The 19,890-nt window shown below is 41.7% G+C and overlaps 1 protein-coding gene across 1 annotated transcript in view; it reads left to right on the top strand.

The window, feature by feature from the left end:
* CEMIP2 (cell migration inducing hyaluronidase 2) overlaps positions 1 to 19,890 on the top strand; it is a 75,451-nt gene that overhangs the window by 11,259 nt on the left and 44,302 nt on the right. Inside the window, exons 2-5 of the mRNA XM_036260588.1 lie at positions 5,222 to 5,564; positions 9,185 to 9,325; positions 9,919 to 10,480; positions 14,451 to 14,620. Of these exons, the coding sequence (XP_036116481.1) occupies positions 5,234 to 5,564; positions 9,185 to 9,325; positions 9,919 to 10,480; positions 14,451 to 14,620 (1,204 nt within the window). The 5' untranslated portion in view covers positions 5,222 to 5,233. The remainder of the gene's footprint in view (positions 1 to 5,221; positions 5,565 to 9,184; positions 9,326 to 9,918; positions 10,481 to 14,450; positions 14,621 to 19,890) is intronic.

The following is a 19,890-nucleotide window of genomic DNA, read 5'->3' on the forward strand; positions in this document are numbered from 1 at the left end:
GCATACTAGGATTGTATTTTGTAAAAATTAATATGTTGACTTTTTGCCTGAAGTAGTAAATGTTCTTAATTTTTCCCAAGTCAGGGCAACCGATATGGAGATGTTAGACAAATTTTTCAGAGCCTCAAGGATGTTGAAGAAGGATTAAGTGGGAAATTCCTGTGTGTGTGTGTGTGTGTGTGTTTGTGTGAGAGAGAGAGAGAGAGAGAGAGAAAGAAAGATCCATCTAAGTTCAACGAGCATTTATTGAGTACCTACTATGTATCAGGGCCTGTGAGAATACTAAGAAAAGTAAGATGTCCCTGCCCTTTTTTTGGTACATGCCCCTAGCGGGAACTGAACCCGGGTCTCTTGGGACCGCAGGCCGTTGCTCCAACTGCTGAGCCAAACCGACCAGGGCTGATCTTATTTTTAAATTCATTATTACCAAGCCTTTTGGGCGACTACTTTTTATCATTCACAGTAAATACATACTCATAAGATAACTCTTTAAAGGAGCATCAAAATATCAAAAATTGTGCTTCAAAACCTTTGTGGAATTTATTTTCAAATTCAGTATGAATGACTTGGCTTATCCCCCATTTTGGATTGTGTTTAGGGGTTTAGCACAGGCTGTAATAGCTCCTAAAATATGTCATTAAATATGGATATGTTCCTTCTATATACTATATTTCCCACTAGAAATGACAGGTAATATAAACAGATTTACAGTTTATTAAGTAAAAACATTGGTCTGTAGTAAAAATTTTAAAATGACACCTAATTAGTACTTTCCTTGGAGTCTCAAAAGCCAGAGGCAACGGTTCATCCTCTTTCCTTTGTTAGGGTCTGACTTTGTTCTCAGGATCCCAAGCTCAGACTTATACAAATTCTAAGAACCTTATGGATTAACCAGTCATTGTTGAGATATCCTGGGATCCCAACCCCATTTTCACAGTATTTCCTTGGTTAGTTTCACTCTGCCCTCAGTCAAGTGATTTCAAAGTGAAATTAGAAATCGCATTTCCTGAGGTTGCTGTTAATCTTGTGCTTCTCCCTTTCCAGGTTCCACCACAGTCTTCTAATGACCACAAGCGCTCACGATTGCTTACTGAATGAGTGAACTGTCAGTTTTTCTCCATGAATAATTAAAACCTATAACTCGCAATCAATATATTTTAAAGTAATTGGTTCATAATACTATTCCTAATGTAAACTCACGAATGTAAAGTGAAATTCTAAAGCACTGTCTCTGAAACTTATATCTTTAAAGGTCATAATACATTGAGGATATTTGCATAAAATAGGATTTTTTTTGATAATAAGAAATGTATTACTTTTTATTTATTTTTTGTAACGCAAGAACAGATTTATTTGTACAGGCACCAATGAAGGAAAGCAGTCTTCTTTCAAATGGAGATTAAGATTCTTAAGTAGCTGATTTGGGACCTACTACAATGGGAAAACTTGCTTTGTTGCCTTCAGACGTTATGTCTCTTTTTACCTGACACTTGAGCAGGCTTTTTAAATGGGTTTTCCTCTTGGGCCTGCTTTTCTGCTCCCTTGTGATAAACAAGCTGGTGTTCCAAGTAGCCCGTGTTCCTCTTCTGTTTGACCAGGAACTTTCCCGTGAAGCGTAAGAGATCAGTTTCCTTGTTGGCAGAAGCTGTGGTCTTCAGGTCTAGCAGGAGGTTGGTTAACTTGTTCTCTAACTCTAGAGCAGACTCTAGCTTGTAGTCCAGTTCCCCAGTTATCCATGTCAGGCCTCTTCATCACCGGTAGGCAGATTCTACTCTCACGTTTTCCAGATATCTTAGGAATTGCTTTGCATGTTCCCTCTTCACCTCAGCTTGGTCTTCGAAGCATGTCGCAAAAAAGAGGTGCTCCCGTATCTTCGTTGTAATAAGAGGCCATTGATAAATAAGAATCACTGATGTGCAGCTCATTAGATGCCACATGATTGGGAGCAACCCTACACTCTTCAGAGAGGAGGTTGTGGCCTTGGGATGCCATCCCAGCTTTAGAGAAAACCAGGCATAAACAGTGAGAAATGCATTACTTTTTAGAAAAGGGAAGTATTTGCTGCTCATGCATTTATATGTTTTTCAGTAAAATAGAACTAATGGGTTCAGCATATGTATATAGGAAAAACAGTTTTGCAGAAGGGTCATGGGGGAAACCCAACCATAATTATTTTTGATTGATTGACCGTTTTAATTTGGGGTAGGCACCATCTGAATTTTCATGGGAGGAGACTATTTTGTGAATGTGAAAACACAAATGATTCCCAGTGGGATAGTGACTTCATTTAGCCTCTCCCTGCCTTTTATTTTATTGCGGGTACATCTGGTGACACATTATCTCCCACAAAAGGCCTAGCCAGCCTTTTAAGGAACAACCTTTCTCACCCTGAAACAATGAAGTATCAGATGGTTGCAGCCTCAAACAAAAGATTCCCACTCCCTTCAGAGCACATTATAGTCCCGATTCCCTCTCACCCTGGTGAGGCTGGCACTCCAGAACAGCTAGTTTAGCTCTTTTTTTGTTAATAGACCATCATAAAGGGGTCTTTGTTATACTGTCTCATTTGTTCCAGCAGGATGTGTCCATGATTTCATTCTGCTCCTTGGCACGTGCAGGGTTTTCTTCAATAGCACCTTAAGTCAGGACGGTTTTCCCTTTGTCCTGGAGCTTAAGCTTCATCTAAATAATTACTTTTGTTCAGAAGTCACACCCCACAAACCAAGTGTTTTTGACAGGCACACTGACTCTAGGAATGTTCTTTGCCCCATGTAAAATCAGCATCAATTCCTGATTAGATTCCCTTTCTGTCCCCACTAATTTCCAGGTCATTTGGGTCCTGGGAACCCTTATTTGTGGCTTCTCTAATGACCACATTTTGGGTTAATGGATTTGCTGTAGTTTAGAGCAATTTGGAGGTACCCTTGTAACTAGGATTCTTATTCATTGTTTTGACAGAAGTTGAGGGGGATTAATTATAAGGGTATTGAATGAAGTCAGGGGACTCTGGGACACTCTAGATGTTGAGGAAGGAAGGTAATGGAAGAGGTTGAACCTCGTGTTTCTGAAGCCCTTGAGCACGTCTTAATTATACAGTCAGGGCACCTCTTTCATCCTTCCTCCTCCCTCCCTCCCTCCTTCCCTCCCTCCCTCCTTCCCTCCCTCCCTCCTTCCCTTCCTCCCTTTCTTCCTTTCTCTTCCTCCTCCTCTTCCTCCTCCTCCTCCTCCTCCTTCTTTTTCTCTCTCTCTCTCTCTCACTTGGCAAAGAAAGAGTCAAGTTTCATTCAAAACTTATTCTTTCATTAAAAAACTTATTAGTGCTTACTATAAAGAATATAAAAAATAAAAAAGGACTGTCTGTCTTTGTGTCAGCTTCTCTTGGGTAAGAAAGAACCACATGTAGTCCATTGAACTTTTGCATGAAGAATTTCTGAAACTATGCTCTTTCAGCACAGTTCTAGCTACACTCTTGTGAAACTGATTCTTGGAAATTAGTGCCTCTCCATTGCTCTGGAAGACACACTGGTGTAACTTAAGAGGCCGAACTCGAGCGTAAAAATACTTGGGTTTGAGTCCTGGTTCTCCTGTAAACTAGCTAATTAACATTTCTAGGCCTGTTTCTCATGTGTAAAATGGGAATAATGGCATCTGCCTATATATTTGTTGTATTAAACATATTAGATAAGTTATTACACATAAGGTGTTTGGGACGTACAGAAGCTGGCAGTAAGTGCTCTATGGGTGTCAGCTAGTTTTTAATTATCTTAATCATAATATTTGAATGCTTACTATTTTAAAACAAAATTTGAGGCTATAAAGAGATAATACGGACTTTAGACTTTCTCCCTAAATGAATTCACTGTGTCTAGATAAGAGATAAGACGAGTAGAAATACATAAGTTGCTTCACCACGAGATGAACCTGGTGGGGGAAATGAAACACTCAACAGGAGTGCTTGTCTATTGGAACTTGTTAGGACCTCCTTGTGGTCCTCATATGACACGTGAACTTCAAGTTCAATGTGAAGAACTCAGAATAATGATCCTCCAAGTAGGACCGCCTGCTTCTTTGCCTGCTTTTATTGTTTTAAAAACGTAAACTCCAGGGCTCTGGACCAACTGAGCCAGGATCACTGCGATGGAGAGCCCAGGAATCTACTTTCAACAAGCTTCCCTGGTGATTCATGTGCACAATGAAAACTGAGAACATTTGCCAAAGAACAGTGGCTCACAACCTAGGTGCTCATTAGAAACACGTTGTGGGGCGGGGAGCACATTTAAAAGATAAGAGGTGCTTGGATACTGACTTAATTGTTTGAAGTGTGGCACTGGGCATTACTTTAGCTGGTGATTATTGTGTGCGGCCAGATTGGGAAGCAGTGGCATTAGAAGATCATTAATGAAGGTGATTGTCCACATAGTTTATTATATTAGGTGTTGACATAAGACTGTCTGAACCTGTAAATAATTTTTATAAAAATTTATTTGAACCAAACAGGATACACCTGGAAGCAAGATCACAACAGATTGAGAAAAATTAAAAATGCTTCCTAGAATAGTCGTTTGCAGCTTCTTTTACACAGGGAATTTAAGGAAGATTGCATGACGGTGGGAGAAAGCCAGGCAGGATTTAGATTACAGGGTTGTTAAATTTATATGTGCTTTTTGAGGGTGGTTTTGCTGGAGGGGTCTGAAAAGAGACTTTTCAAAGGTGTTAACCTAATTGCATAGCAACAATGGACAGGGGTTGCTGAAGGCAAAGATAAACCTTTCACTAAAGAAGTTGTATGCCTGGGGCATGACTACCCACTGTGATCTGCCCAGTTAGGAATTTATGATCAGGTCTCCATGTGAGGTTCCTTTCCATAGAACCCATTTTTCAGCCACACAGGGATGTAAGCTGAGTTGGTATTTTCAAGAAGTCTTTACAGTGTTTACCAGGGACTGGGGAGAAGGTGGGAATGGGGAATTGTTGCTTAAAAGCTATAGAGTTTCTGTATGGGGTGATGAAAAAGTTCTGGAAATGGATGGTCATCGTGATGGTTGTGTATCACTGTGAATGTACTTAATGCCAATGAACTATACACTTAAAAATGGTTTAAATGGTAAGTTTTATGTTGTGTATATTTTTCTATACTAAAAAAATATTAAAAAAAAAAAAAACTGTTCCAGTTCTCACATTTCTGAGCCTTAATTTTTTTCTTTTTCTTTTCTTTTTGCAGTGACAGTGTATCATGCATGCCACTAATTCCAGGGGACATTCCCCTGCTTTCTTACAACCTCAGAACGGAAACGGCCATCGCTCCTCTGGCTATGTTCCTGGGAAGGTTGTCCCACTGCGTCCCCCTCCTCCTCCAAAGAGCCAAGCGTCCGCCAAATGTCCCTCCATCAGGCAGGAAACCAGGGCCAGCTTCGCTTTCTCACCTGAAGAGCAGCAAGCCCAGGGCAGAAGCCAAAAGCAGAAGAGGCACAAAAATACTTTCATTTGCTTTGCTATCACTAGTTTCTCATTTTTTGTTGCACTTGCAATCATTTTAGGGATATCCTCAAAATATGCTCCAGATGGTAAGTGTGGACATGTGTGTATGTGTGTGTATTGAACATCTTCTAGGAGAAGAAAGGAGGGAAGGAAATAGTATGATAAGATTAAAAAGCCCTTCTAAATTGGCTCTCGCTACCTAGTGTGTGATTAGTTAATAGGAAGTGTAACCTCAGATGAGAGCGACTGTTAAAGGAACCCTTGGAAATGATAACATTGAAGGGTGGCTTTTCCTTTCCCCTTTGGCACTTCGTCTCAGTGCTCAAGACGTTCTTGGAGTATTTCTTTTCAAAATGCTAATTAAGACTTTACTGAGTTCTTGTAGTAGCACAATTTCATCCTTTGTGGGAGATAGGACTTTCCGACTGCCAAGTTTTTAGTGATAAAAAACACTAACTGCCGTGATAAACTACATTTGATTTAAAAAAAAAAAATAAGTGAAGGCCCTGGCCGGGTAGCTCAGTTGGTTAGAGCATCATCCCAATTCGCCAAGGTTGTGGGTTCGATCCCCGGTCAGGGCACATAAAAGAATCAACCAATGGATTTGTAAATAATATATATAAGTGAAAATAATAAGATTTGTGTCCTGCGGTTTGTAGCTGGCTGGAGGACTGTTCTAAAAGAGGAGCCTCAACTATTTTTGAGGACAATGTGTGTCCTAAAAGGAAAACATCCATTAGGAGGTGTGATTTCGGAAATAGTTGTCTAAAAATCACTCATTATCATAGTTAAACATCGTGTAGGAAGGTTTTAATTTCTTGATGGCCTTTGTTTTTCAAGTTGGTACTATATTAATACTTTGCATGATTTTGAAGAAGTTTGTTGTCAGTCAGCCTAAATACTGTACCAGCAAAGGATGACCTCATGACAGAATCCCATCCATCCAGGTGAAAATCAGAGGGCTCAGCTGTGGGAGAAGCAGCAGACCTAACAGCCGGGACTGGGCACCATAGTTGTCTGCTTTTTTGAGTCCTCAACATATTTTTGTCAAATTAGATGCTTCCTTAAAGGGATATAACATTTGAGAAGCACTTTACCATTTATAAGACCAATATTATTTAGGGTTCATGGGTAATTTAGGGGTTTTATGGTCCTGGGGAGAGGTAGTGTCACTACTGCTAAGTAGACCTGAAGTAAGAGAGGTGCTCATTTCACCATCTTTGTTAACCACGCTAGTAGACCACGTTATGAACTTGTGATGTTGCTTTTCACTGCACATAGCATTGACTTTCTCTCCCCTTTTCTCCGGCAGAATAAGCAAGCTCACTGCTGTTGATTTATTCTTTCCAAGTAATTTGCAATACAGGGATGCTAGCTTAGTGGAAAATCAGAGCTGAAATCTGTGGCTTTAACTGATGTTTTCATGTTCCATCCAAGACTTTGAATTGCTGATGTGGTTCCTCGAATCAGCATTCTTTAGTTTCATATTTTGGCAATGGAAGTGCAGGATATCAGTGGAAAAGATCTGGTATGCTGAAGTATTTCAGGGTCAGCCTCACTGTGGTTACTGCTCTTACAAAACTTTGATAATTCCCCCACTGCTCAACAAGTGGGCAGCCAGGAAGCTGGGGCGGGCTGAGCTATGTTTCAAAGCTTTCTGCAGACCACACGTTTTCTCATTAAATGTACTTTACAGGAAGGAAAGAGCCTGGAGGTTTTGGTGATGGTTCCAATGAAGGATACTGTCCCGGGAAATAATTATAAACAATAAAGAGAAATTATGTAACTACTTTGGTAGGCTCTAGATATCAAGAGACTGGATTTCCTCCTCTGTAGCTGGGCACAGTGCTTGTTACACGGGGCTTACATTTGTTTCTGATAGAACGTTGTGGAGAATTCCAGCTGGATGTTTTATGGCAAGAGAGGGAGGTGGAAGAAAAGTTGAACAGATCCTCAGTATTAAGTCAGAACAAATTCAAGAAATTTCTTGTTTTGTTCCATGGGAAGGAAAGTTGAAGATTATTCTTAGCGTAACAGTGAGGATCACTGATTTGTCAGAATCAAATATCAGTGATTATGAAGCTGCCATGAGAAAAATTAATTTCATGAAATAATTGCCAAGTTCTTAACTAGAGGGACTGATTTTTTTTTTCTTTATTGACTTTAGAGAGAGAGAGAGGAAGGGAGAGGGAGGGAGAGATGGAAACATTGATGAGAGGGAACATTGATCGACCACCTCCCGCATGGCCCCCACTGGGGATCAGGCCCACAACCTGGGCATGTGCCCTGATCAGAAATTGAACCGGCGACCTCTTGGTGCGTGGGTTGACGCTCAATTGCTGAGCCACACAGGTCAGGCACTAGTGGGACTCATTTTAACTCAGTGGTTACTGTCAACTCAAACAGAAAAGCGTAAGCCTAGGGCAACATGAGTACTTAAAAATAAGAGGTCAGCATTCATGTTAGATAAGTCCAGAGTGAGGAATCAGAATTTTTTTCTGTGAAAAATGGTATCTTTGTGCTGTACCCAGTTTCTTTATTTTTCACATGATTTCCCATCTTGTACCTTCCACCTTTATATGATTCCCAAGCACATCTTGCCTATTGCTGTCACCTGTTTCCTGGAAGCTGCCTCAGGTGCCGCCCCGCCCCTCTTTTCTCTGAGCTCTTTTGCACCTAAAGTAACCACCCCGATATTCAGTATTTGATTATTTCACACATCGTGGCTTTTTCTTCCAAGCTAGATTATAAACTTGGAGGGCTGTGGGTTCCTTGCTTTCTACATTTATTTATTTTATAGGATCTAGTATAGAGTGGACAAATTGATCCTCAATAAATACTTGGTCACTAGTTGATCCAAATTGGTGTGATTCCCCAACCCCGCTTCTTTCAAGTTATAACAGAAACGAAAGGTCTCCTGCATTAAGTGGCTGGGGCAATGCAGAATACTTTTATGTTTTCATCATCGCCTATTTAAGAAGTGAATTCTAATTTTAGTAAAGGGCCATCGCAAGTAAAGTAAACCTTATTTCTTAGAGGGGAACTTCCCAATCACTCAACATGCTGAGTAATCTTGGATTTGGCTTCTGTAATCTGTGGTTTGCTCATCTCTCTGTAAACGAGAAGTCATGCCTTTGGCCATTTATTTGCCTCTTGCAGTTTTAGGGGGAAGGGTACGTGTCTAAACGTAGTGATACTTACCAGCTACTGCCTTTGGAGTGAAAGAGGTGCTATTATCACCTAGTAATGATTCACTGTGCACTGGAAAGAACTTGGGAAGACTTAATATGCTTAGCAGTGTCCATTTTTTATTTACTAGCATGTATGTTGTGAACATCTTTTCTTTTCTAAAACAGCTTTCTAGTGTGGGTCCAAGGACAATTCACAGCTTTGCCTCTTACTGGGGATTTACTTCCGAAGTAATGATTCAGGGGGATTTTATGTTGACCTTGTGGAGTTTGACCGGAACTAAGTGGTAGCAGTTTAGCTTTGTGGTGAAATCTTTTATAGGTGTGGAGGAAGTAAAGAATTTGGCTTATCTCTGCTGGGTGGGAAGGGGTGGGATTTCCATCCTAATGGAAGGGATTTAAAATACGTCAGCCCATTAATTGCAGATTGCAATAAATGATGGTAGTGTTTGGATTTGGCTACAGGTATCCTTACATTTTGTTGGTTGATGGGATATTGATGTTGCCTTGTCTTACAGAGAATTGCCCAGATCAAAACCCCCGTCTCATAAACTGGGATCCAGGACAAGATTCCGCCAAGCATGTTGTTATCAAGGAGGGAGACATGTTCCGTCTGACCTCAGATGCCACGGTGAATTCTATAGTCATTCAGGACGGAGGTAAAGAATGGCCCCTGCCTAAGGGGGCTGCAAGCTTGCTGTTTACTGTGGGGGCACACCTGATGTTTTTTCTGCAGAAAACTGTTCTGAGCCTTCAGGGTGTGTTGTCACTTTAACCATGGAGACACGAAAAGTTCCTTAGGTGGAACCATAGAATTCAAGAGCTAGAAGGGCCTTAGAAATCACTCAACACCCTTGATTTATAGAAAAGGAAACAGTTCCAGAAGGTGGTTTCTCTTAGCCAAACCTTTGATACTGCGGTGGAGAGTGATGAGAAAATTAACATGGGTTAACATGTAAAAATGAGATTCAGATTTGTAGGCTCTTAGATACTTTTCTGGAAATGATTTACCTCTGAAGTGAATGGATTGAAATTCATAAGCACAGACATTTTTAGTGTGTTGAGATATGAGCTCTTCATTTTTCCCTTTGCTATGTTTTGAAAACAGGTTTAATTTCCCACTGCGACTTTTAGTAAATTCTTTTTAAACCCAACTTAATTGTGGAAATGTGCCCCCCCCCCCACGTGAAATCTATTTCTCTGTCAGAAAGATGTTTCAGAAGTGGGTTGACACTAATGTTGCTCTCTGCAGGACTGCTTGTATTTGGGGACAATAAAGATGGATCCAGAAATATTACTTTGAGGACTCGTTACATCCTGATCAAGGATGGTGGGGCGCTTCATATTGGAGCAGAAAAATGCCGCTATACATCCAAAGCGACAATTGCCTTGTATGGCAAGTCAGATGAAGGTGAAAGTATGCCAACATTTGGCAAAAAATTTATTGGTGTGGAAGCTGGCGGGACACTGGAGTTACACGGGGCTCAGAAGGCATCGTGGACGTTGTTGGCGAGGACTCTGCACTCCTCAGGCTTGACCTATGGCTCCTATGCTTTTGAAAAGAATTTTTCCAGGGGCCTCAATGTGAGGGTCATTGACCAAGACACAGCCAAAATTTTAGAAAGCGTGAGGTTTGATACCCACGAGTACCACAATGAGAGCAGGCGACTCCAGGAATTTCTGAGAGCCCAGGATCCAGGCCGGATTGTTGCGATAGCCGTCGGAGATTCAGCAGCCAAAAGCCTCTTACAGGGAACCATCCAAATGATCCAGGACCGGCTGGGAAGTAAGCTGATCCAAGGACTGGGCTACAGGTGGGCATACCTTTGCACTTTCTTCCCCAGCTCTGGGTTTGAGTCCGTCTGTGTGAGAGGAGAGCGAGGATGGAGAAAGACACACAGCAACCACGGCCTGACTTCAGGTCAGAATGGCCACTACCCTCTGGAGGTTGCCTCTTGCTTTGAAACATGGGACTGGGGGACAGGATACTGGTTACAAAAGCTCTTTTTTGGGTGGCATTGAAGCACATTGTGAACTATAGCATCAGGCTTGTGAAAAGAACCAAAATGTGGTACTGAAAAAAAAAAACAACACACCAGATCGGGGACAATTTACTTTCCTCTTTCATTACCTTCAGAAGGGTGTCACATGGAACTCAGGCTAATTGAGGCAATTTAGGAGTTGAAAGGTTAGTGCCTAAGCGGATATGTGTAAAAGTCTTAAAAGCCCTAGGGGTGGGACATTTATGGTTTTCTTTTCCTTTCATTTTTTGGAATCCTTTGCATACTCACATGGATGTGCTGGTTGATGTGCTGGTTTGGTGGACACGTGCCGCCCCGAGCTGGCTCAACATTTAATTCAAAAAACAGAAGTTTCAGTTCTGCTTACTGTTTTTAGTAAAGTCAGAGAATCTCTGCAGTGAAAAGTAAGAGGATTTCAAAACTCACATATTGAAATGATCTAGTTATTTTTCTGATGGTTGGTCAATCTAGTTATTAGTTTTTCCTTGGAAATTTGGTTGTTGGAATGGAACATTATCTACAGAAATTCTGGAGAAAGTTGAGACAAAGTGAGTGAAGAAAAGGAGTCTGGAATGTTTTAAAAATGCTTTTTATTCACCCAGGAAATATTTAAGAGATGCGAAGAGCTGGGTCCCCATAAAATCTATGGCATAGATGATTAGATGAAATGACACTGTCAGAGCCTTCGTTTAGTCTAGTGGACAAACAGAGACCTAAATAGATGAGGATCGTACAGTAAGACACTTGCTACATCTACAGGCTATATTGGGGGCGCAGTAGAAGGAGCCCCACATAGGCGTGGGTTAGTCAGCGGAGGCAGCGGCGAGGATGTTAGGAGCGTGCTGTCTAGGTGGTGGAATGGAGGTCTTTCCAGACTGGGAATAGCATGTGCAAAACCTCAGAAGTCTTTAAAAAAAATTTTTATTAGATATAATACACATACAAAAAATATATATATAATACACATACAGAAAAGTGCTAAAAACAAGAATGTAGAGTTTAATGACTTAGCACAATGTGATCTCTGGGTTGCCACCACCCAGTTCATGACATAGAACATTGCCAGGGCCCAGAAGCCACCCTCTTGCTCCCGCCTGTTCACTGATCACTCCCTCCACTCACCAGAGGGAACCACTGTCCTGATTTTGTGGAGAACATTAAAGGTGAGGTTTGCCTGTTTTTGAATTTCATATAAATGAGGGCAAACAATACATTGTGTCTGTGTCTGGTTGCTTTGCTCAACTCTGTTACTGAGGGTATTTACCTTGTTGCACGTAATGCTGGCTTATTTTCATTGCTGTTTATTTTCTGCTATGTTTATGCCACAATGTATTCACTGCTGGACACCTGAGTGGTTTTCCAGTTTGGACCTCTTTTATAAGAAGTGAGTCTCTGAATGCTTTTGACCCATCTCTTGATGCATGTGTGCACATATTTCTGTAGTTCACAGACCTAGGAGTGGAGCGTAGCCCTTCCCAAGTTAGCCTTATACTTTGTTTCATTATCCAGTAACGTCAGAAGTTACAACTCTTGTTTGTTTCTTCTTTTTAATCCTCACCTGCTATTTTTCCATTGATTTTTAGATAGAGTAATAGGGAGGGATGGAGAGAGACCAAGAGAGAAACATCGATTGGTTGCCTCCTGCATGACCCCGATGGGGGTCAGGATTGAACCTGCAACCAAGGCACGTGCTCTTTACTAGGAATCGAGCCTGAGACTTCAGTCTGTGGGCCGATGCTATAACCACTGAGCCAAACTAGCCAGGGCCAGCTTTTGTTTCTGTATGTCATTATTGTTCTAGATCAGCATGATCATTAGCCATGAATATTTTGTTTGACTTTTTTTTGGTTACTCCCTCTACGGTTTCTAAATTTCCTTTAAAATATGGCTGCTGATGTGATGGAAGGAATAGTGTTGTGATCCTTTGCCAGTGTTCCACTGCTTTGACGTTATCTCCAGTGTACATAAACATGCCCCTTTGAAGATAATGTTCTGGTGTGCTGAAATTTTCCTCAAGCGGAGGAGGGAAGTAGGAGCGTTTGGAGATAGTGTCAGTAGAATACAACATTCTTTTATAGTTGCTGAGGCAGTCCTGGGTAAATAAAGGGAGTCTCCGATATTTTTCCTCTCCTTCCCTCTCATACAGGAGATGCTAAAACGAGACATTCTTCATTTGATTCTTTCTGCTGTGTCAAGGAATATAAATAGAGCCGTAAAGCCTTGTCAGCCAAAGTGAAGCTAAATCCAGGCAGGGACGGGTGCGGAATTTATAAGGATGTAGGCATGCTTTGGTTAACTTTTATCTCTGACTATCCGGCCATCTGTCTGGTGTAGATTACATTTGGTGAATTTTTTGTTTTTCCTAGAGAAAGAAGTTGACATTTTTCTTTTAATGTTTTAAACTGGGAGACTTAAGGCAAATTTTCTAGCTTTTTATCTTTTTTTTATTTTTTTTTTATTGATTTTTGGCAACAGGCTTAAGCAAGTCCCTGAGAGTTTATCACAAGATCACAGAAATAAAATGGCATTTTCAAAAACACATTGCTTTTAACAAATAGATATGTAGCATGTAAAATCTGTTTGGGGAGTAATTCTATAGCTTTAAGAATGTGAAGAAGCGGCCCTGGCTGGTTTGGCTCAGCGGTTAGAACGTCGGCCTGTGAACCAGAGAGTCCAGGTTCGGTTCCTGCTAAGGGCACGTACCTCTGTTGCAGTTTGTCCCAGGCCCTGGTTGGGTCGTGCAGGTGGCAACCACTCCATGTGTCCCTTTCACATCAGTGTTTCTCTTTCTCTCTCTCTTCTTTGCTCTCCCTCCCACTCTAGCTGAACAACAACAAAAAAAATGTCCTCGGGTGAGGATAAAAAAAAAAATTGTGAAGAAACAACTAACCCAGTGGTTCTCAGTCTTGTACACTAGAGATTTAAAAAAATTCCGATGCCCAGGACCCACCCTCAATCACTTACTTCAGGATCCTCGAAGGTTAGGACCCCAGGCAGTTGCTGTACAGTCGGGGTTGATAACTACTGCTCTCTGCTCTGACCTCTAACTCCCGGGTTCTCAGTGTGGTCCCCAGACCAGAAGCCTCAGCATCATCTGGGAACTTGTCAGACATGCAGATTCTCTGGCCCCATTTCAAACAGGGGCTGCAGCCCAGCAAATCTGATTGAATCAGCTTTCCAGGTGGTTTTGGTGTCTGCTGACGTCTGAGAACCACCAAGGTAACTGAGTGGCTCTCAGGTGTGGTTGCACATTCAGATCACCTGGGGAACTTTGAAAATGACTAATGCCGGGCCCCACCTGTAGAGATGATGACTGCATTGGTCTAGGCTGGGTCTGAGCAGAGGTGTGTTCTGAATGCTCCCAATGTGATTCTATTATACAGCGAGATTGGAGAACATGGCAGAGAGGAGAGTTGAAAACAGCAGGTTTTATAAGAAGGAAAAATACAATGGGTTCATGGCCAGAATGGTAGTGAATGAAATGGGTGTGTATTGAAGACAGAAGTCAGTGATTAATCAAAGTCACAGTCATCGGCGTTTCATCTGTTACAGAGCTGGACAAGCAACCCAGGTGCATTTCCTTCTGTGACGTCATTGACCTCAGTCAGCATTTGGACTTGCAACCTCATACGGAGAAAAAGGTGTAGGGACCGACAAGGAATGAAATATGTGAATCAGGCAGCCCCTGACCTAACATCTGTGTCAGGGATTTGGGTCAACACCATGACAAATAACCAAGTGCTTGTGCTCTCTGTCCTTGCAGGCAAGCGTGGGCTTTGGTGGGTGTCATTGATGGAGGAAGTACTTCTTGCAATGAATCTGTGAGAAACTATGAAAATCACAGTAGTGGTGGAAAGGCTCTTGCCCAGAGAGAATTTTATACTGTGGATGGTCAGAAGTTTGCTGTGACAGCTTACAGTGAATGGATTGAAGGTAGGCAAGGATAGTTTATACTCTTGTAAGACACTGGTAAGTATTGTGACAGATTTTACTTATTTATTTTATAAGTTTAAAAAAATTCTTTTTCTTTATTGTATTTAGGGAGAGGGGGAGAGAGAGAGAAATATCGATGAGAGAGAACATCTGCATGCCCCGCACTGAGGATTTGGCCCACAACCTGGGCATGTGCCCTGACTAGGAATCGAACCGGCAACCTCTTGGTGCATGGGTCAATGCTCAACCACTGAACCACACTGGCCAGGCCAGATTTTACTTTTTAAAGTGATATTGTATTCATGTCTTGGCTGGTTTGGCTCAGTGGTTAGGCTCATTTGGCTCAGCAGAACGAAGAGTCTCGGGTTTGATTTCAGCCAAGGGCACGTATCTCTGTTGCGGTTTGGTCCCTGGCCCTGGTTGGGGTCATGTGGGGGGCAACCACTTGATGTGTCTCTCTCACATCGATGTCTCTCTCTCTCTTTCCCTCTTACTCCATCTGAAGATGAATGGAGAAATATCCTCAGATGAAGATTTAAAAAAGAAAAAGTGATATTGTATTCAAATGACTTTCCAGTTAGATTTCTCAACTGGTTGAAAGTAAACCTATGGTTTTCATACTGTACTTGATCTTTTGGACTCCAGGGTTCTTTCTGGATTAGACAATGATCTATTCTAGGTTGGACACCACCAACTGGACTTTGTTCATGGTTCTTTTTTGTTTTTTATCCTCACCTGAGGACATTTTTCCAGTTTTTGTTCAGATAGAGTGGGAGGGGGGAGAGAGAGAGAGAGAGAGAGAGAGAGAGAGAGAGAGAGAGAAACATCCATGTGAAAGGGACACATTGAGTGGCCGCCACATGCACGATCAACCAGGGCTGGGGACAAACTGCAACTGAGGTACGCGCCTTCAGCGGGAACCGAACCCACGTCTCTCTGGACCGCAGGCCGATGCTCTAACCGCTGAGCCAAACTGGCCAGGGCTGTTCATGGTTCTTGAGTCATATAGTGTGACTGACTAGTGAGGACAGAGTTGTTTCTGGGATGTGCTATGGTGAGCTGTCTTTGGTTATGCGTTGTGACAGTAAACGTGATCTTCAGCAAATATTACCTTTGAATACATGCTATGCAAACAAACTTCTCATTTTCTTAGCAATTTTCTCCTGATGATCCAGCTAATACCAATTGGAAAACACAAAGTAAAAATTAATCTTTAACCCTGTCATTCAGAGATAATAATTTTGTTGCAAATAATCTAGTATTTCTTATGTATTTTCCCTCCCCTGGTGTTCATTTTTTTTATTTAAAGTATATTTTTATTGATATTTTAGAGAGGAAAGGGGAGAGAGAGAGAGAGAAATATCCATGTGGGAGAGAGACATCTATCTGCTGCCTCCTGCACGCCCCCTACTGGGGATCGAGCCCACAGCCTGGGCATGTGCCCTGACTGGGAATTGAACCAGGAGCACTCAGTCCATGAGGTGATGCTCAATCCACTGAGCCACACTGGCCAGGCTAACTTTATTTTTTTAAACCTGTTTTTCTCTTTAAAAAAAAAATTTTTTTCCCTTTTTTGATTTTAGAGAGAGGGGAAGGGAAAGGGAGAGAGAGACAGAAACATTGATGAGAGAGAACATCTATCGGCCGTTTCCCGCATGCCCCCCACTGGGGATCGAGCCTACAACCTGGGCATGTGCGCTGACCAGTGGAAACGGCGACCTCTTGGTGCAGGGGTCGACACTGGCTGGGCTGTTTTCCTCTCTTTAAATAACATATTTTAAAGGTTTCTCATGTCTTTACATTTTCTTCAATCTACTTTTAATGATAATCCATCTTTCAGAAGAGCTATAATTTGTTCAAATAATGCCTAGCACTGGGTGTGTAGGGTGCTTTTGACTTTTTTCTCTTAGTGATGTTCACTGTATAATTTTTTTACTTACCCACTTTGCGGCCAGAGTTTTGGCTTCGGGGACACTGGCGAACTCTTGTCTGTGCTTGCCCACCGTTCCCCCAAGTATTCACCCAAATGAATGGGAAATGAGTAAGTAAGAGGTGCTTTATTATACCCTAATTAACCGGAAAGGCTTAGTTTAGACTGGGCTCATACCTCTGTTTTTAAAAGTAATGTATCAAAGTGTTTACTGAAATGAATTTCTGGAGACAAAATGCCTGGGTTCATATCCCAGCTTGTTCACTTACTCTGTGATGGGGCATGTGTGACTTTAACTTCCTAACCCTCAGTTTCCTCATCTGAAAAATGGAGATGATATAGAAACGACCACATAGAGCTGCTATGAGTATCAAGTGATGAATATGAAGCCTTTTTTTTTTTTTTTTAAGCATGATGGTTATAGTAAGCACTCAGTACATGTTACCTATTTTAATGATGATGCAAACATGACTTGGATTATAATGGTGTATTTCATATCATAATTAAAGAGAGACTTTTGCTTTAAAACAAACAGATAAGTAGAATTTCTGTTGTGAAACAGAGACTTACACATGTTGACTAGAAGCAATCTTCTGGGTTTGGGGTGGGGAGATGGTATCATTATGGACGAGGAAGCTCGAATAAAGCCTCAGTTTTCTGCCTCCAAGACTACTGCTTTTTCTACCACATCATGGTTGCTTCTGGCAAAAAGCTTTAGTGGGTGAAAAGCATTTCTTAGTAGGAATTTGGAGCTGTATGAAAAGTTTACTACAACTGCCTTCAGTAAGATTCCAGGCAAAAGATAATTACTGACAAACATTGGTCAGCACTTCCTTTGTGGGAAATTTTGTTTTTATTTCTACATTACTGATGACTGTTAATTTCTAGAGGAGGGTACAGTCTAGCTTTCTGTCATAAGATATTGTTTATGTCCCCTGTTCTCAATGACTGTTACTTTGTGGAAGAGGTGGCAGTTCTCGTCAGGAAGCTGGGAGGATGAACTTCCTTCCTTTCTTTTTTTTTATCCTCACCCGGGGACATTTTTGCATTTATCTTCAGATAGAGTGGGATGGAGAGAGGGGAGAAGAGAGAGAGAGAAACATTGATGTGAGAGAGACACATGGAGTGGCTGCCAACCACATGACCCCAACCAGGGCCGGGGACGAACTGCAGCCGAGGTACGTGCCCTTAGCGGGAACCGAACGCGGGACTCTCTGGTCTGCGGGCCGATGCTCTAACTGCTGAGCCAAACCTGCAAAGGCGAACTTACTTCCTTTCACACTTTCAATTCAGTAGTGCTAATAGGAGATCATCTTAGGCAGGATTTTCTTCTAAAGCCAGGAAACGAGTGAGGAATTACTGAATAATATAGATCTTCCCATATAACCGTCTGGATTAAAAAACAAAAGCAGAAAGAAATTCTAATGATCGTTTAAGTCAAAACTTATCTGATTTTAAAAAAATTTTTGTTGATTTATTTGAGAGAACCATCAATATGAAAGAGAAACATCAATTGGTTGTTTCCCACGTGTACCTTGACTGGGGGTCAAACCTGCCACCCTTTGGTGCATGGGATGATGCTCCAACCAACTGAGCCACCGGCCAGGGCTCTCTAGTTTTTTAACAGACATTTTTGCTTAAAATCATCCTTGTCGTCTTAAAGCATTATTGAAATTATATGACATTTTTATGAAAAAGATTAATGTTTAGTTGTCCTTTTTTAGAAAATTATTTTTGTAAGAATATGAAATTTTGAGTAGTGATTGTTGATGCTGCCATGAGGTTTTTATTACCTTTGTTCTTTACCTGTCTGTTTTCATTCTTGGGAATGAATGCAGAGTAATATAGAGGTTAAGAAATTGGTCTCTGGACTAGATTAGCATTCAGTTGTGGGCTCTACCATTTTTTTGGTTGTTACTCAAACTCCCTGCCCTTTGGTTTCTTTATCTCTAATACATATAATAGTGCCTCTCTCTCATAGTTGTGTTGATGAAAGGTTAGTATATGTGTATTTGTCTTAACAAATTTTAGCTGTTATTATTGTAAGTTAATATTTGGACAAAATTCAATGGTAGGCTTTAGAATCTGGATGCAATAAACAAATTAAAAATGCACTTTATATTTGCCTGGCTTGTGTGGCTCAGTGGATTGGCATCGTCCTATGGACTGAGAAGTCCTGGTTCGATTCCCGGTCAGGGACACATGCCCGGGATGCTGGCTCCATTCCCAGTAGGGAGCGTGCAGGAGGCAGCCGATGGATATTTCTCTCTCACATCAATGTTTCTATCTCTCTTTCACTTCCTCTCTCTCTAAAATAAACAAATAAAAACATATTTTATGAAATGCATTTTATATTTACTAGGTCTCTTTTTTTTGGGTACTTGGTAGACACACAAAAGCAGGGTAGATCATAGGCTGAAGGAACAGGATTCAAGACCTGCTCAGAATAGTTTTTATCAGGATAGTTGGCTCAAGACTGTAAGGAAAACTGTATTTTTCCTTGTGCCGTGCCCGAATTTCCCTGCTTTTTATTCCACTAACTTAGTAAATGTGTATCTTTTCACTCTTGTCATTGTCCTTTAAAGTCACTGTGAAACAGGCCAGGAAGCCAGGACAAGCAGAATATGGCAACTGAGACAGATATTTAAACAGCAGTTTACAACCATCTAGGAAATCTAGATGCCCAGCAGTGTCAGCCGTGTAGTAAATCCTGTCTCCCCTAAACCGGGGACACTGAAGAGGGAATGGTTTGCACTTCTTCAAAACCAGAGTGTAAAATAGCTTAAACCACCCTACTCAGGGAGACACATACCAGAAATTCAATTAGTGCCATTTGCCAACCACACCCAAGGACAGAGAAGGGAATAAATCTCATTTTGGTACATCATCATAAAGCTAATGAATATTCTATTGAAATCCTCCCCTAAGATCTCCCCTAAACACCCAGCCTTTAAAACCCCACAAAACAAAGCACCCAGCTTGCACTCCCCTTCCTAGGAGCACACCTGCGCTCCCCCCCTTTTTTCTTCCCCCCTCAGGCATGCATTTCCTAGACTCTAAGGGACCCCACGAAGCTTGCAACCAGGGCAGCAATGGGCAGCGGCAGTTCATCTCAGACAAACCCCCTGAACCTGTCCCCAAGGCCCCCTTTCCTCTGACTTCTCAGTGAGCCAAAGCAGCCCAGCCTGGGCTCATTTCCCCAGCCCTTCGTTGTTTCACTGTCCCCGGCTTTAATAAGCACCCTTTAGAATCCACCTGGACTCGTGTTGTGAAATTTTCCCTGCAGGAAGTCGAGAACCCACACACTACCGGCCTGACCCTAGGCAGACCCACCAAGGAC

The sequence above is a fragment of the Molossus molossus genome, unplaced genomic scaffold (assembly GCF_014108415.1).
Source record: "Molossus molossus isolate mMolMol1 unplaced genomic scaffold, mMolMol1.p scaffold_m16_p_14, whole genome shotgun sequence".
Classification (NCBI taxonomy): domain Eukaryota; kingdom Metazoa; phylum Chordata; class Mammalia; order Chiroptera; family Molossidae; genus Molossus; species Molossus molossus.